Source organism: Stigmatopora nigra, chromosome 12 (genome assembly GCF_051989575.1).
Source record: "Stigmatopora nigra isolate UIUO_SnigA chromosome 12, RoL_Snig_1.1, whole genome shotgun sequence".
NCBI lineage: Eukaryota > Metazoa > Chordata > Actinopteri > Syngnathiformes > Syngnathidae > Stigmatopora > Stigmatopora nigra.
The window spans coordinates 4,099,603-4,124,425 of record NC_135519.1 but is presented as its reverse complement, the minus strand read 5'-3'; the positions used below and the strand labels follow the sequence as shown (position 1 = coordinate 4,124,425).

Here is a 24,823-nt window from a genome sequence, read left to right as displayed (position 1 = left end):
CTAGTGGAGCAAGATCTAAAGGGAGCCACAGAGAGAGAGAGAGTCGCCAGTTTTTTTTTGTCAATGGAATGGATTACATTGGGACAGATTTTTTTGCTTGATTACAACACACCGGTAGTTTAACTCTGGACTGACCTAAAATATCATGGGGAATTCGTGTGGCTGTGTACGGGGCCCTAAGGAGGAATGCTACGTTGACCCCAAGAAAGCTCCACTGAGCCTCGGATCGAAGCCTTTCAAAGGTCGTCGCTACTTTCAGAAAAAGAGGCAAAAATTGACTGATTCTGTGTCTGTTGACAAGGATCTTCCTGAATGTGATATTCAGGGCAATTGTACCAGTGAGGTGGGTTTAGGTGGAGAAATTGGTTCCTTGAATGTCTCCAAAGAACGTCTTGGTGAGATCTTAACTTGTGCAGTTGGAAGAATTTGTCCAGATGATGGAATAATAAGATCTAGTGAAGATCAGAATTTTCACCGTAGCTCTCTTGGAGGTGTCTTAGATGAGGATGATCTGTCTGTGAAGAAGTTACTCAGGCACCAGCTCAGGAGGACTTTTAGTTTGGGAGCAGTGGAGCATTTGTTAAATACTTTGGGAGGCAATGATGGCCATATGTGTAAGGAAATATTCACTGATGTTAATTGGGACTTTGAGTCAAACAGAAGAACCAGGCGGAGGACCTGCTCTGGTCACATTGAATATACTAAATGTATTTTCAGCCAAAAAGAGGTAAATAGATGTTCTTATGGGCTTTTTTTAAATGCAGGTTTCCCCTTTCTGCTTAAATTATTTTATAAAATGTGCTTTTATAATCACTGTTGATTTTAGACTAAATTGCTTTTGGTTGCAAGAAAATAAAGAAACGTGTTTATTTCAAATGATAACGGTATTGTGTTCCACATGTCAGGCAGCTTCTGAAAAAATTAAAAATGTATTTTTTTTTTACATATCAACTCCAAGTGTCCACTTAACAGTATGCATGTTGTATGTAACATAGAGCTGTGATAAATGATCATTTTTTTGGCTAACTTGCATAACCTTATCTGCCATAGCTGTTTTGTTTTGTGTTTTTTTCTTCTCGTACGTATAGCTTCTAAGTGTCACATTAGGGAAACATTTCCATTGTAACTGAATAGTAATATGTATTCATGCATTTCATGGAATCAGTTGCATGGTGTTTTCTCACTGAACAGATCTCAGAGATCCACGTCACAGGCGAGTCCCAGGACATGACAGCCAAAGAGAGGTTGCTGCTCTGGTCCAAGCAGATTACTGAGGGCTATGTCGGGGTTAGATGTGACAATTTTACAACATCCTGGAGGGATGGAAGGCTTTTCAATGCCATTATTCATAAATACAGGTATGTTGAAATGTTATGAGCCTGTGAGACTTAGCAGTAATTTAGAAGAAACTGACAAAAACATGTGGCCACACCCAAGACTGATGTAAAAAATGATGCAATCCTCCTAGAAAAAAGATGTCTTTGGTACAGCTTGCAATTTTAGAAAATGACTAAATGGGCCCTTTCTTTAAAGGAATGAACCTTTTTTTTCCTCCATCTAGTTACTTAATAATCATGTCTAATTATATATTTTAGAGGCTTAAAATAGTTGATTTTTGTTTCTGATCCTTCCTTAAAAGTCTAAATTGTGTCTTTTCAGACCCGACATGGTTGACATGAGCCGGGTCTCCACACAGACTAACCGATCTAATTTAGAGAACGCGTTCGGTTTGGCTGAGCAACTCGGGGTGGCCCGACTACTCGACCCAGAAGGTGCAATTTCCACACATTTTCATCCATATTTGATAACCTATTGTGCCTAAATCTTTTCTTTTCTTGCTCCACAGACGTTGATGTACAATCTCCTGATGAAAAGTCCGTTATAACGTACGTTTCAACGCTGTATGATGCTTTCCCTAGAGTACCCGAGAGCGGAGAAGGAATTAGTCCCAATGTAAGTTGATGTTATCGATTGGCCCATATGCAGATGCATTAATAATCTTATGCTTTTTAACAGGATATTGACATCAAATGGGTGGAGTACCAGAACATGATCAAATACCTCAGTCAGTGGATCAAGCATAATGTAGCTGTAATGAACGAGAGATCATTCCCCAACAATCCTGCTGAACTTAAGGTACTGAAATGGAATGATGTGTAAAGTCTAATTTATCTTCCATTTGGTTCTTAGCCAACTTACAGTTCATTCTCACTTTCTCTGCAGGCACTTTACACGCAATACCTGCAATTTAAAGAACATGAAATTCCACTAAAAGAAAACGACAAGACGAAAATAAAACATTTCTATAAAATGCTCGAGGTAGGCAAATTCCTAAAAAAAAAACAAATGCTTGCACATGTTAAACATATATCAATGTTGTCAAATTTTGACTTGTGGAATTCCACAGGTATGGATCGAGTTTGGGCGCATACATTTACCACCAGGTCATCATCCAAATGATGTTGAAAAGGAGTGGGGAAAATTAATTGTTGCCATGTTGGAAAGAGAAAAGAGCCTGAGGCCTGAGGTAGAACGGTATGTGACACATTCATTATTTTTTATTAAGTGTTCAGTCTGGGATTACAGCCTGGCAACCAACCACCCACACACTTAGTATTTATGTTTTTACACAGTGTAATAGTAGTTGTTGATAGATTTTCTTCATTGTCAAGTGCAAATTATGTTCTTTTATCTTCAAGTTTAACATAGATGTATTAACACAATTACGATACATATCATCGGTTACAAGATTCTGTCATCTCAAATGATTAATTCTTTTAAATGGTATATACACTATGTAATGTAATAAAACAACTCCATATTAAGATATTAAGAACATTTAAATCAGCATCATACAGTGCAATTCTATTGAAATGCATGAGTATGTGGTCTAAATATTTTGAATTGAACTGTCTTATATAAGACCTTATTCTATTATTAATTATTACATTAATATTCCCTGATATCATGTAATTGTCAGCTAAGTCTTTCAGCATTAATGCATACTTTCTAAAACAACACCTAAAATAAGCAATATGACTAACTTTTACTTATTATTTTACGATTGTTGAAGCAGATATGTTATTTTTTCTTACAATGTTTGTTTTTCTCTGTGCCTGCGGGTTTTAGGCGGAACCATATTTTTAGGGTTCTTTTGACACTTGTTTGTACAAATTGAAGTATCCAAACACTCCGTATTAGCAAAACTAAAGAGAGGGTGTGCCATAGACGGCAATTACAACCCTTCAAATGCTTTCATGAAGGAACGCTGTCTCAACCTGCTATCTTATATTGCTTTCCCTGAGGATAAAATATTATTTCAAAGTGGGATGGCCCTCATGCCCCCCTCCCCACTCTGATACTATAAATATTAGAAGGTTGGCATCCTTTCCATTTGTTTGACAACGCTTAGATGTTAAGATCCAAATAGAAGGTCATGAGGAACTATTAGGAAAAATTAGATAGATAAAATGGCATACTTGAGCGGGGTTTCATCTACTAGCAATAGTAGTTACGCCAGTTATGGTTCTAGTGATAATGTTTTTCCTCGAACTAGATCAGAACCGTTGCTACTTCACAGTTCTTTTCTTAATAACAATATTGCCTATGGATCCAGGTGGGTTCACCTGAACAGTTTTGATGGAGTGCCTCTTTGGTAACTTTTGTTTTGCTCTAAAAAAAAAAAAATGCTTTGCTTTTTCAGGCTCGAGACGCTGCAGCAGATCGCCAACAGGGTCCAGCGAGACTGTGTTCACGGTGAAGACAAGTTGGCTCTGGCAAGAAATTCCCTCAAATCAGTATGTTTTTCAATTTTTAATCTTTTTTAGTTTAAAATCACAAGCTACAAAACATTATTTTAAACTATACAAGTCTTAAAAGTTGGAAAATACCCCAAAATAATCAAATGCTATTACTCAAGAATTAATTCCTATACACTAAGGATACAATCTTAATTGAAATCTTGAGTGGGAGATAGTAGCATTATAATTCAAATGTCACAGTGTCATCTTTGTTGAATTGGAGGGAATTTCGCGGGTATAATCCTGCAAGATAAGGATAGTATTTAAAATAGATCTGCACTAAATTAATTTAGCCATTGACCAATAATCCATGTTTGTTTATAACATCACAAATTGCATTTGTACTTTTTTTTGTCAGGATGTTAAACGTCTGGAATCTGGCATCCAATTCCTAAACGAAGCTGAAATTGCTGGCTATCTATTGGAATGTGAGAACATACTAAGACAACAAGTAGTGGACATCCAAGTACTCCTTGATGGAAAATTTCCATTCACAGATCAACTAGTTCGAAGGTAAAACAAACAAAAAAAAATTACTCCTTTTACTGCATAATCACCATGGGTTGAAAATCCTGTACAAATCACGACATCACAAATTGTTTCCAACCAGGGTTTCAAACCTGCGAGACGATCTTCTATTTTTGAGAGCAGAGTGTGGCAACTTGTACAGCAAAGGCCGCACCCTAACAACCGAGCAGACCAAAATGATGATCTCGGGCATTACACAAAGTCTGGATTCTGGCTTCTCCCAGAATCCCGCCTTTCCTCCTGGTCTCACCCAGGGAGGGTTCGATTCCTCTACATTCAGCTCAAGCCTTACATCATCTTTAACTCCTGGGATGGAGTCTGTTTCTGAGCAAAGCTACATGAGCAGTGCTGGTATCATGGAGCCAGACAGCCTTAGGCATATGACACAAATGCACATTCCTAAGCCCTTAATGAAGTCTTTATTGGCTGACCCCAGTTTGACGGAAGGAGAGGTCAACATGAAATATGTTCAGGACCTTTTGAAATGGGTGGCAGATATGCAGGTGAACAATGGAGAATTAGCATTGAGTTCACCATGTGTCCTATTGAAAGCTGTATATAGTGAAACCTGTATTTTTTTTGTTTAGTTGCAGTTAGACCGTGCAGAGTGGGGATCTGACATGCCAAGTGTTGCAACTCATTTAGAAAATCACAAATCAGTACACAGAGCCATTGAAGAATTCGAAATGAGTCTGAAAGAGGCAAAATTAAGCGAGGTGAGCAGTCCTTCTTAATGAAATAACATGTTTTATCTCTTCATAATCATGGTTTTTATTCTCTCCAGATTCAGATGAATCTACCTTTGAAGCTAACCTACTCAGAACAATTAAGCAGTTTAGAGAAGCAGTATGAAAAACTATTGGTAAGTTACGTTTTCATTTTAAAATTCATTATCTGCCTCTTTGCGCATGATTTATTCCAAGTCCATGGCTTCCAGGCTTCTTTTCAAATTGTTAATTTGTGCTTGTTAGACTTCTTCAAAGGACCGACAAAACCACCTGGAGAGCCTGCACGACTTTGTATCGCAGGCAACACGTGAGCTCATCTGGCTTAACGAGAAGGAAGAAGAGGAAGTCGCCTTTGACTGGAGCGACCGCAATAGCAATGTATCCAAGAAAAGAGACTATCATGCTGTGAGTTTGACTCATTCTTACTGATTAATCCTTGTAACTACAGGAAGCAGTAACAACCTTCTTATTCTTTCTATTCTTTTGATGTATCCAAATAGGATTTGATGAAAGAACTGGATGAAAAAGAAGGCGTAATCAAGTCTGTGCAGGATTTTGCAGAACGACTTCTTTTTAGGAGCCACCCAGCCAAGTTAACAATTGAAGTAAGTAGTAGACTGTAGTTTTTTTGCCACCATTTATGCCAATATTTACTCTGGTTTTGTATTTTGCAGGCGTACAGAGCTGCCATGCAGACGCAGTGGAATTGGATCTTGCAGTTGTGCTCGTGTGTGGAGCAACATCTCAAAGAAAACGCTGTTTATTTTGAAGTATGTCCTCCCACTTGAAATCATGAAGATAACTTTGTGTGAGCACCCACTCACATCTTTTATTTACATATGCTCTGTGTTTAGTTCTTCAGCGATGCCAAAGAATCCCTGGATTTCCTTCGAAACTTGCAAGAGGCCATTCAGAGAAAGTATAGGTGTGACCGAACAAGCAGCTTGCACAGACTAGAGGATCTCCTTCAGGAATCCATGGTAAACTTGCACAAGCATGCATCAAGCTAAAGGTATTTTTTCATTAATTCTGAAGGTGATTAAATGCTTGGGGGTTGTATTTCTTTAGGAGGAGAAAGAGCAGCTTCTTCAATACCGCAACACTGTCGCTGGGCTGATGGGTCGGGCTAAGAATATCGTGCAGCTCAAGCCTAGGAACCCTGATAGCCCTCGGAGATCTTCCATCCCTGTCAAAGCTATCTGTGATTATCGACAAATTGAGGTAGAATGGTCTATGGGATTCAATAGCAAAAGATAAGAACAATTCAGATTAGTGATGTTGTTAATTCACTGGCATGAGTACAAGCTTAGTTACTAACAACTTTCTGTCTTCAGATAACCATTTACAAAGACGACGAGTGCGTGCTGGCCAACAACACTCATCGGGCCAAGTGGAAAGTCATCAACCCTGCGGGCAATGAGGCCATGGTGCCTTCTGTCTGTTTTACTGTACCCCCACCCAACAAAGATGCTGTAGATATAGCTTCAAAGTAAGATCTTTCCTCCAACCCTTATTTGGTGACTGCATACATTACATAGTTCAATAATGTGTTCATTTAATTTACTCTTCTCCTACAGAACTGAGCAATTATACCAAAATGTCCTTTCACTATGGCATCACTCCCATATCAACATGAAAAGTGTGGTGTCTTGGCATTGCCTCATGGATGATATACGCAACATCCGCCACTGGAATGTAGCATCTGTAAGTTCTTCAGAGTTCACTAGCATCTCTTACAATTGCCTATGAAATGATGTTAAAATGTTTTTTTTTTCTTTTCCAATCTGGTGCAGTTCAAAACAAAGCTACCAGGCGAGCACCAACAAGTTTTAAGCAACCTTCAGTCCCATTTTGATGAGTTCCTAGAAGACTCTAAAGAGTCTGAAGTGTTCACTGTGGCAGACTGTGCTCAGTTAGAGAGAGATGTCACTGGCTGTAATGAATACTACCAAGAACTTCTCAAATCTGCAGAAAGAGGCAAGTATCTGGTGAACAGAAAGGAATTTTACCATTTCAAACCTATTCTCTTTTTATGGCAAATCATTTTTGATGGATTTTTTTGTGTTTTTAACAGAGGAACACGACGAGTCCTTGTACAATCGTTATATCTCCGAAATACGCAACTTCCGCATGCATCTGGAAGGCCACGAAGAACACCTTATCAGGCAAATCCGTACACCTCTGGATAGAGATGATGTTTACCAGAGTCTGCAACGCATTACTGACCAAGAGGTTTGTTTGTTTTTTGATTTAAGATTTTTTAATTTATTTTTTAAATCTTGTTTTTTGCCCTCCATAGAAGAAAATGGCAGAACTGGATAAATTCAAAGAGGACTTGGATACAATGAAAGACAAGTGTGAGCTGTTCCTTACTCAAGCTCCCGGCTTGTCTTCAGCACCGACTCTTTCTTCCGAGCTGGCCATTGTGGTTCAGAGCATGAGCCAAGTGCAATCTATGTCTTCTATTTATATGGACAAGTACGTGTGAATTTATTCTTTAAAGTTGTTCACTTGTTCAGACATTTTTATACCATCTTTGTAATGTTTAACAGACTGAAGACCCTGAATTTGGTAGTGAAGCATAGTCAGAGTGCAGAGGCATTAGTGAAGGCCTATGAATCCAAACTCTATGAGGAGGATATTGTAAACTCTGACCTTCAGTCTATTGAAACAGTCATCACCCTCCTCAAGGTAATTAGCTTTATTTAAATTTTTATTGATTTTGGCTGGATGATTAGTTCACAAAATGCATGAATAACATATGACCTGATTGTAGGAATGGCGGACAGAGATTGATGAAAAGCAGGAGGTATTCCACAACATGGAGGATGAATTGCAGAAAGCAAGACTCATCAGCGATCGCATGTTTAAGGCCCATAACGAGCGGGATTTTGACCTAGATTGGCATAGGGAGAAAGTTGATCAACTGAGTGAGAGATGGAGGAATGTTCATTCACAAATTGATTGCAGGTAAGAGTGGTTCGTTTTGAAAGTACGGATTTAGTGAAATAAAGCACCCTTTTGACGCTTTGTGGATTTGGTTTGAGACCCCTGCATGAATGGTTTGGACATTGATTTCTATTTTAGGCTGAGGGACCTCGATGGTAATAGCCAATCTCTCAAGCTTTACAAAGACGCCTACAGTGTTCTTGACGAATGGGTTCGGGAAGTTCAGCTGGAACAGATGAAGGCCCAAGAAAATAAACCAGAAGATGGAAAGGCCCTCACAGAACTGTTGAACAAACAGAAGGTCGGGCAATAAGACTTTTTTTTTTTTTTTTAATGATAAACGGACTTTACAAAGTGCATGTAAATATATTATATGCTTTTTTTCAGGTGCTTGTTGCTGAAATTGAAGAAAAGCAGAATCAGATTGATGAATGTCAGAAGTACTCAGAACAGTGCTCATCTGCTATTAAGGTCATTCATTAAATGGAAACTCTTGGTTTAAAATGTCCACTAGACTGCACTATATTTAGTATGACAGAAAAAAATAAGGGTGAAATGTGATTTTAGGATTATGAGCTCCAGTTGATGACCTTCAGAGCCTTGGTCGATTCCCAGCACAAATCTCCCCTCAAGAAACGCAAAATGCACAGCTCATCTGATGCCATCCAGCAGGAGGTAATGAATTTCAAGTTCATAATGGTATATTTTTTTCACGTAAAAAATCCGGTATTTTTTACTAGTTCATGGATCTTCGAACCCGCTATACGGCCCTTGTGACCCTCATGACTCAGTATGTGAAGTTCGCGAGTGAAACCCTGAAGAGAACAGAAGATGAGGAGGTAAGCCTGTCAAATTCAAACCTCCTTTTTTTTATTTTCACACTCTTATGTTGCTGCAGAACATTTTTATACCAATAGGAATGATTTGGAGTCATTCCTATATGTAGCTGCATGCTCTTTTAGGTCTCAATGTTCAAGGCACTCTTGCTATTTTTTCCCTGCTTTAGGGCTTTGAGGTTTTGTTTTATTGTTGGCTTATAAGAAGTCTCATGTTACTATGCATTAGTAACATGTAAATGCATTGGGCTCATACTGATGACTTGAACTGTTGGAAATAGCTGGCATTTTAAGATCTTTTGCTATTGGTTTTCTAGGAGAGTAAAAAGTCTTTTGAGAATTCTGTAAGTTGCAACAATCTTGATGCATGTGTTCCATTCCTGGTTCTTGTTTGCATTGATGCTCTGGTGAAAGGGAAATTAGTTATGGGTGAGGAAAGGCAATGTTTATTATAGATGATTCAATGGATAACAAAATTCTTTGCGTTATAGAACAAAATGGCTTTTGAGAAGGCAGAGATTGCAAAAAGGACAGAAAGTATGGAGCTCCAAAAAGCTGCAGGGGATATCAAATTTAGCCAACTTAATCTGCTGGTGGGTGAACAAAAGGCCTTGCTGGTTGAGAGAGAAGCACAATTGCAAAGGTTGGAGGGAGAAGTACAATCACAGCAGAGGATAAATGACAATCTAACATCTCACAAATCGCACCTTGAATACGAGGTTCGCCAGTGTCAGGCCAAACTGGAGCTAGTAATGGCTGATAAAACTGCTCGTGAGCAGGAACTAAGTCATTCTAAACTATTAATCGAGCAGGCAGAGGCCAAGTGGGCCATGGCACAGAGGAAATTGGATGACCTTGTCAATAAAAACCAAGATCTTTGGAATCAGAGTCCCAAATCACAGAGAAAGAAAATAGTTGAGGAAATGGAAAAGGAAAGTGTTCAAAGTCAAGTCCAACCTCACATGCAGTTAACAGTAGACGGTAATTCAAGTGAGTCCCACTCAAATATAGTTAAAGAATATCAGAAAGTTAAAGAGGATTTACAGCAGAAGTATGACGAGTTAAACTTGGTTCAGAAACGGGCAGAAATATCTGAGGAAAAAGCTCAAAGTTATAAAAAGATGTTAGATGATAGGGATAACCGACTCAAGAAGCTTCAGTTGGATATGGAAGCGGAAAGGTTTAGTCTAAGAAAAAAATCAGATGATCTCCAAGGGGAGACACTCGCCATGCAGAGAACCATCTCTGAATTACAAGATGAAGTCAAATCTCTCCATAGGGTAAAGTCCTCACTAGAACAAGATGTGTTTTTCCAAAATACAGAAGTGGACGGGCTAAAAGAGCATCTTAAAATTACTCAAGGAGAAATTCATAGGCGGGGATCTGTGGATCAGGAAAACCTTCAAAAGATCAGTAGTCTTGATGAAGAACTAAACTCTAAGCAAATGTTAATAAATCAGCTTCATCTTAAATGTGCTGAATTTAAAAGACTGTCCACGTCATCAGAGAGTGATCTGAGAGCTCTTCAGCTTCATACTAGAGCGGTGGAAAAAGAGAAAACTTATTTTGAACAGAAGGTTAAGTCTATGAAGAGTGAAATTCAGCGCTCTATAGTTGAACTTCAAGAGGCGAAGGAGGAAGTTGCAGTAATGAAGAGATCAGAGCAGGAGTGTCTGTTCAAATGTAAAAGTCTAGAGGCAGGGATTCAAAATTGTGAATTTGTAGCTTCACAGTTGCAGAAGAAAGCAGATGAGACAAAGCAAGTAAATGCTGACTTGGAAAATACTTTGAAGAGTACAAGGGATAAGCATGATCAGGTTTTGATGGAAATAGACCGAAAAGATCAGCAAATTGAAATTCTAAAGTCTCAGGTCGAAGCAGCCAAATCGCAGATCAGAATTATCGAGGGAGAGCTCTATAACAAATCGCTGTCTTCACATGAACAAAATTCTACGTTTAACTCCAATGTTATTAACCTCGAAAGAGAAATTGCAACAGTGAAATCAGACCTGAAATCGGCATTAGCCAAGAACGAAATAGCAGAGCATAATGTCCGCATGAAAAATGCTGAAATTGATGATTTGAACACAATATTGAAAAACAAAAATGATGAAATTCAGAAAGGATCTACTGTGATTAATAAACATCTCACTAAAGTGAAAGCATTAGAAGACGAGCTTTTTAAGTATGAGCACGAAGTCAAAGGAGTAGCAAGGAACTCGGACAAAATGACAGGGAATTTAAAGCAAGAGATTCTTGTTCTCCAAATGGAGAAAAAATCTGCAGAGAAAAATGTAGAACTCTTGAACGTTAAAGTTTCAGAGTTGAGCTCTGCTTTTCGCAAAGTAAAGGAAGAATTTGAAAAAGAGAGCAAAGACAGGAAAAACAAAGAATTTATTATAGCGCAGCTTGAATGTGATTTGACGAAAAATAAAACGCCATTAGGAGATGAATTGTCTAATTCGGACCAATCCAAATTAAATCTCCATCACGAAAATGTAGTCCTCCAGAGAGAGAAAACAGATGCTTTAGAGAAAAGTGTCTCATTGGCATCTGATATCATCTTGCTAAAGGAAAAGATAAGGTGTAACCAAGTAGAAGATGATAGATTGCAAAAAGAGAATTCCCTCCTTAGATTGCGCTCACAATTGATGGAGGAACAGGTCGCAAAATGCAAGCGAATGCTTGATGAACTAAAAACTAAACTGGATCTTCAGAAGCAGGGCTACGAAAGGCATCTGATGTTAGTGCAGGATGAAATGGAAAAGAAAGTTATGTCCAAACAGTCAGTGAAGAAAACTGAAATGGAGGTGTTGCTCACAGAGTATCTGAAAGGAGAGGTTCAAGTATTGAAATCTGCTTCGCAAAACATATCAGAGTCTAAGGAGCAAGTTGATGTCAGAATAGACAAAAAGGAGCAAGAAAGAATTGCACATGAACAAGATTTACTAGAGATAAAATGGCAAATTGCTCAACCTCAGGAAGAAACACTAAACATATACTCAAAGGTAAATGCTATAGAAAGTAAGGAGAGTTCACCACGGTTTTCCAAAGATGGCAGTTGGAAAGTGACAGCAAAGGAAGCAAACTCTCAACCGGGACAAATCCAGTTAGACTTGAAAGAGAAGAAGGAAAGCCAGAACTTTAGGAAACTGGAAGGTCCCAAAGGCAGTCACCAATATGTAAAAGACTCAGATGCTGCTGTCCTAAAGACAGACAATACAGTCATGCAGAAATTGGACACTCAACTCAAGGAACTGGAGATTCTCCAAATGAAAAGCTCCTTAGAGGTATGAGATGAAGTCTCTATTTCACACATACACTGATATAAATCTGTTGTACTTTCATAGTTTTCTCTAACCAAAAGGTATTCTAATTTCCAATCCACAGATGAAGAAATTACAGAACAAAGACATTCTTAAACCATTCAATCCTGACAATATGAATATCAATTCTAGTCAGACAACTGTGGCACGCCCAATTTCTCAAAATATCACTCTACCACATAACACATCTACGACAGGAACGTCTCAGATTTATTCAAATAAGAATCTGGCCCAAAATACGCAAGGATACATGGCCCTGTGTGAACCCTCAGAATACCAGGGACAAAAACACAGCATCTTTACGACAACAACAACTTACGAACTCCAAGAAACTCCAGAAGCAAGTGTTACATTTACAAAAAGTCTTCCAGAAAGTCGGAAAAGCCTCATCCTATGGAACACTACTACATTGAGTCTCGAAGATCTCAAAGAAAGCCCAGTTGTCCAACACCTTATCAAGTACAAGCTCTTGGATGAAGATATTTTCCATAAATTAGAGAATGGTATTACTACAATAGATAAGGTGCAAGCATCAATCGCACCCTATGTTGGCAAACCACCCGTTATCGCTGGGGTTTATGTAGAGTCAAGTAAGAAGAAGATTTCCTTCTTAGAGGCAGCCCAGAAGGGTTTCTTGGCAAAGGTACACGCAATAGAGTTTCTGCAAGCTCAAGTAGCAATAGGAAGCCTCACTGATCTGAGAACAGGCCAAATATACACCCTAAATGAGGCTCTTGAGAAAGGAATTTTAGAATCCACCTTGCAAGATAAACTAATGTTGGCCGAGAATGCTTTTAGTGGTTATAGCCACATTGGCAAGACGTTGTCTGTGTTTCAGGCAATGGAAGCTGGTATTCTTGAGCGATACAAAGGCAAGAAGTTCCTTGAAGTACAGATCGCAACTGGTGGTGTGATTAACCCAGAGGGTGGTTTCAGAATGCCGGCTAGCGTTGCTATTGATCATGGCTTTTTAAACAAGGACACACTCCAATTTCTTCATGATCCTGTTCGTAATCCTAAAGGTTTTCACAACCCTGATACTGGACAGAAAGCATACTACGCTGAAATACTTAAGACGTGTCTCTACGACATTGATGGCGATGTCCTTCTCCTTCCGCTTGGGGACCGCCACCTTACACACAGTTCTCCTTCAAGTTCTCATCGGGTTTCTGTTGTCAGTAGCAACCGTGGCACTGAGATGTCTGCACATGAAGCATTCAAGAAGAAACAGATTGTTCAGCAGATATATATGTTTCTGTCACAGCAGGAAAGTGAATGGCAAGAGGTGCCTTCAGATGATGCTGGGAAGAGTTCGCCTCTCGTCATTTCTGATGTCAAAAACGGAAGAACGCTTTGTTTAGAGTCTGCTCTTAGTCAAAGGTTTCTCGAAGCATCTGAATTTGAACGGTATAAGAGTGGCCTTCTTAGCATCTACGAGATTGCCGACCTGATATTTTCAAGGATGGTTGTTGTAGAGGATGTCCACAGCCCCATTGCTGGTCTTTGGGACCTCAACCAAAAGAAGAGGCTCTCTGTTCTTCAGGGTTTACAACAGGGCCTTACTGATGGGATGACTGCTTTGAGATTGCTCGAAGCCCAGGCTTGCACCGGCGGCATTTGTGACCCCTTTTCTGGAGAGAAACTTACCATCAGTGATGCAATCAGTAAAGGTCTTTTGAACGAGAAATTGGCTCAGCAGCTTCAGCTCTTTGAGCAGTCATTCAACGGCTTTACTCACCCCAAGACTGGGAAGGTCGTGTCCATCACTCAGGCAGTCCAGGAAAACCTCTTACCCAAGGATGTCGGTACTCGATGTATAGAGTTCCAGCTTCTTACAGGAGGCGTGATAAACCCCGAGACTGGTGACAGAATCTCACCAGAGGAAGGTATTCAGAAGGGCCTTGTTGATAAAACCACAGTATCGGCCATCAAAGATGTTAAGTCCCACACCAAAAGCCTCACTTGTCCAAAGGCCAAGAGACGAATCACTTTCAATGAAGCGCTTGAAAGAAGTGTTTATGATTGCCACACTGGTCTACGATTACTGGAGGCTGCCAAAGCTCATGATTTTGGAGCATTATCAAGCTTTCATTACAGAAAGTTGAAATAAAACGGGCATGTTTTGTCGCAGATTCGGGTTATTAGAAATGGGCTTTTTTTTCATCTTGATGTATAATCAGTGGAATATTTTGGATTTCCCATTATTTTTACTTTCCTGCAATGTTGTGGCCATAGTTACAATTTCTGTTAATTAGAATTCTGTTAAAAAGACCTTGTTCTTTATTTGAGATCTGCTGTGTTGTTGTTCATGAATTACATCGCAGTTCAGCAAGAATTATCTGCATGTTAAATCGGTTTTTTTTTTGTACTGGCTGAAACACGAAAATGCATGTCTAGACTCTTCTACTATTTCATGTATTTTTATCTTCCCACTGGGCAATATTTAGTTTTGTTTTGTAATATATTTTGAGAGATCATATTTTAGATGGGATGTCACGTTTTTGCTCTTGAAATGACTCCCATTCTCATGCCACAACCTGTTCTGATTCCAGAGATCGGTGGATGAAGAGAAAAGAGAACATGGTGATAAAGTTAGCAAACTCTTAGGTTGGATGTCTAATGTAAAAAGGAATGTAAGCAATGAGGGAAAAGCTTTGCGAGATAGTAATGACAACACAGATTCTTCAAATAACTCTCAGGTAATAATAACATGTATTAGTTTTTTTTTGCTTTATTTTACTCGATTAAAAAAGGAGGGTTTGAGACATTTTCTATTTCTTTTGACTTTTAATAAAAACAAATACTTTCTGCTTTACTTATAAATGATTATTTTGTTAATTATATCAAGTGCCCAATTGAGGAAAACCACCTACTACTGTTGCACAAGCACCCATATTTCAAAACAAATCAATTTGAAATGAACTTTAGACGTATGTTGATATACTTTCAAGATTATACACACACAATTACCACTTAAAATTTTGGTCCCCTGATACTTGACATATAAAGTGCATATCGTGATTTCCATTTTGTATAGCATTTTTATTTTACTACATATGTGACTGAGCAGATTTTTTTTATTCTTACTATTCACATGATAAAACTCCTCATTAGTTGATATTAACAAATAGTGACTGCGGTTAAGTGTACTTTTTTTTTTCCCAAAAGCTTTCTGTAACTTTATAAAAGGACCCATCTATTTAAGTGTACAAAATATTGGGATGTAAAGTTTTACGCCAAAGTTCCCATAACATAATAATAGTATAATAATTACATATGTCACATTCTTATTGTAACTCAGTGTGATATTGCATTTATAAGACATTTGTAGTTTGAATTATTATTCAGCTACACTGAATACTGTATTTTATTTGTATACTTAATCTCATGTATTGGGTGGTTATGCTCTACTGGCTTGCACATTGAGTAAAACAGCCTGAAGCAAATTCTTCTGGCTCTGCTAGACTGGGTCAAAGCACCCGTAGAATAAGTAGTAGTAAAAAGTTTAAAATGAATTTCGTCATTTGCATTCAGTGTAATGCATAGTATTTTTCTTCTTTTTTTTTTAATGCCGTGTTTTGTTTTCTTATCTTTTTGGTTCTGTAGGTGTCTTTGGAGGAAATTGTTACTAAAAAAGAACAGGTTGCAGAAGCCATTAGGGCCACTGAAATTATGCTGAGCAAACACGGTGAAAAGTAAGCTATTTAACCACTAAAATAATTGGGAACATTTTTGTAGAATATATCAATTCAAAGGCTTTTTCTTTACATTTCAGAATGTCGGAGGAGGAGAGGGAAAAAGTCCAGAAACAGTTGGAAGACCTCAACCAGGCTTGCAATGAACTGTCCCATCATTGTTTGAGTCAACCATCACTTGAGAATGAGGTTTGAAATAATACTTTTTTCTTCTTTTCACTGGAATGCTTTTGCATTTTGTAATGCCTCAAAACAAGTGTTATCCGAGGGTTTATTGCATGATGAAAACATTTCCTACTTCTTTGCAGCATTTGTTTTCTCTTCATACTGACGCCGGTATTTTCAACTGTTATTTGCAACCAGAACATTTGAGTATGCTGTAAACATGCCTTTGAAAAATTGTCGGTCAATCTGCTGATATTTAACTGGCTAACAGGGTTGTTGCATCAATCTGTTCACTGCCATGTGACTAACAGACACTTTTTTACAAGCGGTTTAAAGCATGATTGCATTCACCATATGCTGACAAACAGACACTTTCTTGTTGCAACGTTGATGCAGTGTTGAACTCGTGCACGTGACCTTTAACATATTGGTTTACTGGTGAGTACACATTTACCTTGATTCTGAATACTTAAAGTGCCATCAGGATCAATTTAACTGTTTTTTCTCTTTCTTTATAGGATGTTAAATCCATCAATAGCAATGGCTGTGTTTGGACCAAAGCAGTTGACGGCTTAAGCAATGACATAATTAGCCTTCTCATCCCAACTCCTGACATATCTCAATCTGAGTCTGAACTCATCTGGGATGATGTTCTCAAACAAGATGCTCCTCACAAATCCACAGCTGGGAATGAGTTACTGGAGTTTAACCTGAAGAGCAAGTGCATAGATGGTTCACATGTGACATCCGTATCCATTGGTGAAGTAGCAATGGCAGCCAGAGAAGCCTCCATATTGGAAAACCATGTCATGAAAATGATAGAGTTCAAACAAGTCAATGATGGACTTGATGTGGCCTATTCAGGAGATACAGTGACCCTTGAGATGGCATTTCAGAGAGGGTTAATTCCTGCTTCTGTTTACGTTAACATTTTAAAACGACAAAAGACTTATCAGGCCACATTTCCGGACCATTCTATTCATAATGAGCCTTATTTAGAAGAGGTGCAGGTTAATAGACTAATTGTAAAATGCCTACAAAACAATACATCACGGACAGATAGGAATGTTTACACCTTGACATCTACCGGTGATCTGGACACACTATCAAATCTTAATTCCATGGAGGTAGATGTTGCTGACCCAACAAAGGAGGATAAAAGTGCAACACCAGGAGATTTTCCTTTCACCTGGAACAATGGTGATCGAGTGACAGTTGATGCTCAGGTCCAGTGTGATTTAATGAGCTTTAGTAGTACACTTATTGTACTAGGAAGCAGTCATCAGTTCATAAGCATTGTTTTGCCTCGGCCAAATGAATCCCAGTTTAGTTCTAGATCATCAGAGTCCTATGAGGAAAATATCAGTGATGTGTTTAAAAGTAGTCTGTTTAGCAACAGTGGGAGAATTGCAGCTTTTTACATTCCTGAAAGTGCTGAGGTTGTTGACATGAATTCTGCCATACAAAATGGTTACATTGATGTGTACATGGCAGATGTCTTGAAATCCATCGTAATCCCTGATAGGAGTCTTGATTTTGAGAAGCTGGATGAACATTTTTCATCGTGGCTCATGTGTAGAAAACTCAGAGTTGGTGGAGGTTGCCAGGATGAAGAACTTTTTCCTTCTTCAGAGACAAAGCAGCTCTTTGTATCTTACTTAATGATCAACAGTTATATTGACTCCAAGTCTCAGAACAGGGTTTTAATACTTGACAAGCAGCTAACTAAAATGGTACAGTTTTTCCTAGAAGATCCAGTATTGTCGGAAAATTTACAACACAGTATTACGCCTTGGAATGTCAATGATGGGGATGTTTCAGAGCAAGTTGACCTAGAAGTACCTTTTATAAGTGAGAACTCTGATGAGATGGACAACACAAACTACAAAGCATTTGATGATAGTTTATATATTGAAGATCCAGATGATTCTTATGATAGTTGCAATCAAGAGAATCCTGTTCTACCTTTGGAAAGCCATCAACCTCTCACAGAATCAATTGCTGAATCAACAGGCGTAGGGATACCCAAGGAGATTTCCTATGAGAACGTGTTTGAAGAAAGTACACACAACAATGATGCTTCACAGTTGGAAGAACCATTTGAAGAAAAGGCTATTGCCGATGGCTCATTTTTACACGGCTTACAAGCGACAACTGATGAGACATTTTTGAAGTTGTTTGTCAACCAAGTTGAAAATGAGGAGGATGACATGTTTCCAAAAGGATACTGCAGCCAGCCACACCCTGATGACAAACTGGGTTCCAATAATTCAAAGGAAGCTGAAAAAACACACCTCCCAACAAGTCATGTTGAACCAGAGAGTCCCAATGTGTCCCTCACTGGCGGCCTTCAATCCAACAAAGATAACCCAGTGTTCAGACATGAAGATTGCCACAAAGAATATGAGACACAATGCGAATTGGATGCATCATCACCTTTTATGGCGCTTTCTACTGAAGCAGTGCTAGATGAAGTGAGATCCTCATTACCTGGCAATGACATCCAAAATTTAGGTGCACAAGTTAATTCTGTCCAAAAGGAGGATGTCAATAGATTTCAGCAAGTTATGCTTCCTTCAGAGAGTGGATATAATTTCAAATCTGAATCCAGCAACTCTCTGCGTTCTGAAGATTTTCCACTAATGTCTAACACGGCGTCTGTTACACCAATTGGGTCTGATAAATCTACACCAATAAATGATCCCGGGCATGAAAACAGTGAAATAGACATTGAATTTTGCGCTGCAGTTCATCGGGATCAAACACAGACTGGTTCGAGTTGTAGTCTGGTTCACACAGAAGGAACAAATGATTATGAGGAAAACTCTGGTTTATCAAGCGATGTGCAGACAGGAGAGACATCTCAACTGGATTTAACTAGGGTTGAATCGGTTTCACCCCCAATCACTTTGCAGAACTCAACCCTAAAAGGCCATGCACCTCCAGATAAAAATGGGATGAATGTAGAAGAACATACTCAAGTCATTACGGATTTCATGCCACTCAGCACTGCTCCATCGCAGAATTCAACCTCTTTAATGCCAAATGTTAAAACCCATGAAGAGCGGGTGACGGAAGCATTCATTCAGAATGAGAGTGAAGGAGCTACTCCTACAAGTCAGTCTTTACTATCATTGGATAATTGTGTATCTTTTGAGCAAGATGATGCATGTCTGCTTGCAGAGTCTGGGTTTATTAACTTGGAGGGCAAAGACATACCCAGTATGACCAAAACTGAGCAAGAAATTAATGGAAAACTGCCTGGCAATCTAACCCTCCACAATCAAGAGTATGATACCCCACTTGGAAGAAAGGAAAATGAATCTTTTTCCACAACTGGAATAGATGGTGTTAAATTTGATGAACTGACCAGGACTCATTCCCCAGTTACAAACAATGAAGAGCAAATTAAAAAAGAGAAGTCATCTGAAGCAGTAACTGAGAATATTCAGCAGGAGTTCTACATCCAAAGTAGGGATGAAAATAATGTATATGCTTCAAATGAAATTGTTCAAGTAAAGTCTGAAAACCCAACTGTAAGAGAAAAAGACTGCTATGATGTCAGCCCTACAGAAAATGAAGTGAACTCCTTTTCTCCATTGAGTGGAAAAATTGAGGAGTTCAATACCTCAACTGTTACAAATGATGAAGATGAATATGATGCCTTACCTTTAGAAGATGGGAGCTATTTTTCTGCAGATGGACCTGATAACAATTATTCTGTAGGCCCACCTAGAGCTGAAGAAGAGGGGTCTTGCACCCCTCCTCCAATACAGAAGGACACTGATGCTCTAAAAGTAGGAAAGGAAGAGGACACTGGTTTTCCAACTCAAAAAGAAAAAGGACACATTCAGGAAGATGAAAATACGTCTTCTGAACCATGTATAAAAGACGATGATGGCTCTGATTCCTTCACTAAAAACGCTACAGATGAATATCCTAGAGGACTTTTAGGAGGCGCCATTGAGCCTCTGAAAACAGATGAGGAGGGGTATCACAACACCACTGAAAAGGTTGACGAAGAAGTTTTGAAGCAAACTGAAATGGAGGGAAGAGCTCAGAAAATTGATCAAATACAGCAATGTTCTCTAATTGGAAATGATGAGATAATTGATCAGCATGATACACAGCTTGGAAAAGAGGTTTTGGTTAATACAGTTGGAAAGAAGGGGGAGTTGTCTCCAAATAATGAATACAAATTAAATAATCCAACTCTAGGAGTTGAAGATCAAGAAAAGGATGAAATGAGATCTGAACACTCGCTCACGAAACAAGAATATGAATTGAATAACCCAAGCAAAACAGATGTAAACAACTCCAATGGCAAATGTATTGGAAAAGATGAGGACAACTCTTTGAATTCCATTAATATAGAGAAAGAGGAGTCTACATATCCAACTAAAACAGAGGAAGACTTCTCTGATGGCTCAGATGATGTGTTCTCCATCACCCCGTCCAGCAAAGAGGAAGATCGCTTTGATGCCTTGTTTGGAGAAATGTCTAATGATCCAACAAAATTGGAAAAAGGGGGTGATTCCCAAACTAGAAATGAAGACTCAGCTTCTCCATCTTCAAATGCGATTAATAAGGAGTTTGATGCCCAACCTACAAATTATGAACTTCAGTTCGACTCAATAACAATTGAAGAGGGGTCAGATGACACTAATATAAGCTTTCAAGTGTCTAGTTGCCAATCTGGAAAAGATTTTCATGCAGAAATTCGAGAAGATGATACTAACACATCAGCTGGAAATGTTCAAAAGAAATATGATAATTCATTGGAAAAAGTGGAACACAATTTTTATTCTCAATCAGAAAATGATGCTTTAGCGATGCAATATGATAAGGGCTTTGAAAATGACACTAAAAACATTGAAGAACAGTCCATAACTTGCCATGAAATGAAAGATTTGAATGGCTCACCTGGAAAAGATGAAGAGAACAATGTTCCTCAGACCAAATGTGAAAACATGACTCATGCCTCACTATTACAAGATGAAATTGGATCAAATGACTCTACCTTACTTGAAAAAGACAACTCAGTTGCTCCAACAAGACTAGATGAGATGTCTGATATCCAACCTGTATCATATAAAGAAGAACCTCAATCCAAAACTGAAAATAATGAAGAGGAGACTCACACTTTGACTGGCAACATTTTCAATGAATTATGTCATATCTCTCCATCTCACAGAGAATATGACTTGACCATACCAAGAAAATACAACGACGACAATGATCAACTGTCAAAGTATGACGTAGACCCTGACGCTCCACCTGGAGTGGATGAAAAGTGGTGTAATGCGTCAATTTTAAAAGACCAGGTCAGGTCTGGAATGCCAGATTTAGAGGAGTCCAGTTCCATGTTGTCAGGAAATGAACAAGAAGCTGAAAAAGCTGAAGAAATCTATCTTCTCCCACCTGGAAATGATCTACATAATTCAGGCAGTGAAGACTTATCTTCATTAAAAATTGACTCTTATTCCCCAACTAATAAAGATGGAGATCCCCTAACACAAATAGATGAAAATACAACAGAAGTCTCACTTCCAAAAAATGAAGAGTTTACTGAAATTCCTGCTGGAAATATTCTTGAAGCCAATACCCCAAATCAAAGAAATCAACAAGATGGCAGCATGCATTTCCTTCCTGTAAATGATCAACCAACACATTTTGCTGTTTCTAAAGAAGCGAAAGAGGTTGATGTTTTACCTGTAGAATATGAAAAAGGACCTCTTTCCTCACCACTACTAGCACTGTCCCCTGAAACCACTGAAAAAACTGCCCAAAAAGATCTCACATCAAGAACAGACTGTGGAAACCAAGGTAGAAAAAATGATGAGTCTGAAGCCCCAACTGGAATAAATGGAATGGGTTCAGGTATTTCAGAACAATCTTCTATATCACTTTTAAATATGGAGACCGGTGCCCCTCCTAGCAGAAATGAACAACAGTCTGAAATACACATAACCAACTCTGAAACACCGTCTGTAAGTGTTGAGGAGCCCAACACCCCAAATATAATAAACAAACAAGATACCAGAGAAGATAGCAGCTCATTCTCCACATGTGGAAATAATCAACATACATATTCTACTCCATTCGAGGACAGTAAAGAGGCTGATATTCTGAGTGTAAAATATGAGAAGGGGTTTGATTCCTCATTTCCCCAAGCCAAAGAGTTGTCCCTTGATACGACGGAAACGGTTCAAGAGTCTGACTCCCTCCTAATTTCCCAAAATATCACCTCAGGAAAAGACTTAAATTGCCAAAGTAATAAAGAAGAAGAGTCTAATGCCTCAACTGTCTCAGAAGGGTCGTTAAATGTTGAAGTAGAGACCAGTAACCCAGCTAGAAGTATAGAACATGATTTTCATATTCCAATCAGAAGAAATGAAGACAACTCTCCTACTCAACCTAGGAAGGATGAAAAGCATTCTGAACAGGGCTCTAATTATTCAACAATGGAGATTGAAGATGTTTGCAATTACCTAAATACAAATGTTGACTCTGATGCACAAACTGAAAAGTATGATCAGGGGTTTGATGCCTCCATAATAAGTGATGAGGAGGAGTTTAATCCCTTAACTAGAATATCTGAAGCCTCTGTCTTAACTCCAATTATTGATGTGCCATCTCAGGACTCACTGTTGAAGTTTGACAAGCTTTGCAATGAACTAACTGAAAAAGTTGATGAGAATTCTGCTGAACTATTCAGAATAGATGAAAATGACTCTCCTGAAAAGTCTGATCAAACTTCTGATTTCTCAGTACCAAATGATCAGGTGTCAAATAGCCCAACTGAAACAGATGATGACTCTCTCCTAACTCTAAATAATGAAGTGTCCTCTGATGCACCACTTATAAATAATGAGAGGTTACCAACCAGGAATGGAGTGGATTCTTCTTGTAAAGATAATATTTGCACACCACCTGGAAAAGATGAACATAATTCGGATCATTCAAAAGAGGAGGGTGACTCTGATGCTCCTGGAAACGAGGTGCAAATTCTGCAGGCACTCAAAAATGCTTCATCAGGCCAAAATCTTTCAATCCCTCATGAAGTGATGGCCAGCCTCCAAACTGCTTCAAGTAGTAGTAACACAGACTCTTTGGAATGCGTCAAGGAGGACAGCACAGAGGTTGAATTGCTAGCAGAACTGCCTTCTACATCCACTACTGGAAATGGAGAGGAGACCAAGAATCCGGTAAATGACCCCTCAGTATTTTTTTCTTTAAGTATTTTGAACACTTTATCACCTTTTCCTGTTGTTTTCCTGCAGATCGTCTCTACTCAGGATTATCTAGAGTGTGTAGGGAAACTCCAAGATCACGCTGATGTTTTAGATGATGTAAGAAAAGATCTTCTGATTGTGGAACCAGCTGGCAAAAGCATGGAAGAATTACAGATGCAAATGGATGTCATTCAGGTTAGAAAGGGAAATACACGATGACATATTAGTATTATTATTGTTGGTTTTGTTTAAGGGTGTACAAGCACTTTATCTGACTAAAATATGCTTTTTTCCCCTTTCTTTAGCCCCTGGAGTCACAATTGTCATTACTAGCTAGCGTTCTGACTGAAGATATGGAAAAAGCTAAACAGCTTTTAAATGCTTGTGACATGAACATTCCCACACAAATCTGTGACGATCTGTCTTCAATGTATGTTGAAATAGAGCGCAGTTTTACAACAATTTGCCAAATGTGTGCAGAAAGGACACAGTCATTGTTTGAAGAAGTGGAAACTAGGAAGGTGCGTATTAAAACTTGGGTATTTACACTCTGTGTACTTTTTTAAAGGATAATTTTAAATGTCCATATGCTTTCAGGCACATTTGGAATCAACGTACCAGAAACATCTTGCTGATCTTGAAGTGTTATCAGGCCTCATCCAAAATGAGTTCAATATGGAGGATACTGATTTCAACATGTGTGATGTGGAAGAACTGAAAAGATACATACAAAAAAACAAGGTATGTTTACCATAGTGGTTCTAACTACTATCATTTAAATTAGGCTTGTTAAAAAAATGTGATAAGCAGTACATTGAATGGATAAATGGTATTATAATGAATAGTAATGTAGTCATCTTTTTGTTTTTGCTCTAGGACACAGAGAGTCATCTGCATCAGAAAGTCAAACTCAAATTAGATGATGTCACATTCGCAATCCAGAGTTTTGTATCCGAGCATGCTCACTTGTTGAGCCCTGCTCATAGCAGTTGCCTCCTGAAGAACCTCAGCAGCTGTCAAAGAGCCTACAGAGACCAGACGGACAAACTTTTCAGCCTGAGGTCTACCTTAGATGTCCTACTGGGCACCAAGGAAAGGGAATTCCACAAGAAGGTCTGCCCTGTGTTGCCAAACATCACTGATGATCTAACATTTGCCTTGGCATGGATCTTACAGTCAAATTATCATGAGAGGACCAAAGCATTCTGTAATTGTGTAGCATTTGTTCATTTGTGAGAGCTGTTGTTCTTTATCAGTGCATTATCTTTTTTAACAAGTGTGAAATTGCATGGAAAGGATGCTTAATTATTTCTTTACACTAACCTCTGTACTGATTCTGTTCTACAGGCCTCCAGGGAATCCTTGCACAATTAACATTGGAATCAATGCCCTCCTGGAAGTCTTAATATATAGTGATTTATTGCATACACATTTTGTTTAATGCCTCACTGCACTTTTTTAAGACCAACTCAAAGACCGAATAGCATGTTTACAGCATACTAGATTTGATGTCTTTGTCATGTTTTCAATTGCTTTTTTGTCAAGCTTTTCAAGGAGTCTT

General features: G+C 38.6%; 2 protein-coding genes across 16 annotated transcripts in view; both read left to right on the top strand.

Moving 5' to 3' along the window:
* The window catches only part of dst (dystonin), a 72,669-nt gene that overhangs the window by 16,083 nt on the left and 31,763 nt on the right, over nt 1-24,823 (top strand). For all 15 annotated transcript variants that reach the window (XM_077730189.1, XM_077730185.1, XM_077730197.1 and 12 more), the window contains 30 exons: nt 1,192-1,358; nt 1,660-1,772; nt 1,847-1,953; nt 2,017-2,136; nt 2,224-2,319; nt 2,408-2,535; nt 3,704-3,797; nt 4,159-4,313; nt 4,411-4,831; nt 4,916-5,044; nt 5,113-5,190; nt 5,300-5,461; nt 5,557-5,661; nt 5,731-5,826; nt 5,911-6,036; nt 6,125-6,277; nt 6,391-6,545; nt 6,634-6,760; nt 6,850-7,033; nt 7,131-7,288; nt 7,356-7,534; nt 7,609-7,747; nt 7,833-8,026; nt 8,144-8,306; nt 8,393-8,476; nt 8,573-8,680; nt 8,746-8,844; nt 14,720-14,866; nt 15,774-15,862; nt 15,943-16,051. In XM_077730189.1, coding sequence (XP_077586315.1) covers nt 1,192-1,358; nt 1,660-1,772; nt 1,847-1,953; nt 2,017-2,136; nt 2,224-2,319; nt 2,408-2,535; nt 3,704-3,797; nt 4,159-4,313; nt 4,411-4,831; nt 4,916-5,044; nt 5,113-5,190; nt 5,300-5,461; nt 5,557-5,661; nt 5,731-5,826; nt 5,911-6,036; nt 6,125-6,277; nt 6,391-6,545; nt 6,634-6,760; nt 6,850-7,033; nt 7,131-7,288; nt 7,356-7,534; nt 7,609-7,747; nt 7,833-8,026; nt 8,144-8,306; nt 8,393-8,476; nt 8,573-8,680; nt 8,746-8,844; nt 14,720-14,866; nt 15,774-15,862; nt 15,943-16,051 — 4,185 coding nt within the window. The remainder of the gene's footprint in view (nt 1-1,191; nt 1,359-1,659; nt 1,773-1,846; nt 1,954-2,016; nt 2,137-2,223; nt 2,320-2,407; nt 2,536-3,703; nt 3,798-4,158; nt 4,314-4,410; nt 4,832-4,915; nt 5,045-5,112; nt 5,191-5,299; nt 5,462-5,556; nt 5,662-5,730; nt 5,827-5,910; nt 6,037-6,124; nt 6,278-6,390; nt 6,546-6,633; nt 6,761-6,849; nt 7,034-7,130; nt 7,289-7,355; nt 7,535-7,608; nt 7,748-7,832; nt 8,027-8,143; nt 8,307-8,392; nt 8,477-8,572; nt 8,681-8,745; nt 8,845-14,719; nt 14,867-15,773; nt 15,863-15,942; nt 16,052-24,823) is intronic.
* On the top strand, nt 9,339-14,773 carry LOC144205559 (uncharacterized). Its single transcript, XM_077729990.1, has 2 exons — nt 9,339-12,131; nt 12,232-14,773. Exons 1-2 carry the CDS (start codon nt 9,339-9,341, stop codon nt 14,275-14,277), a joined length of 4,839 nt encoding a protein of 1,612 aa, XP_077586116.1. The 3' UTR covers nt 14,278-14,773.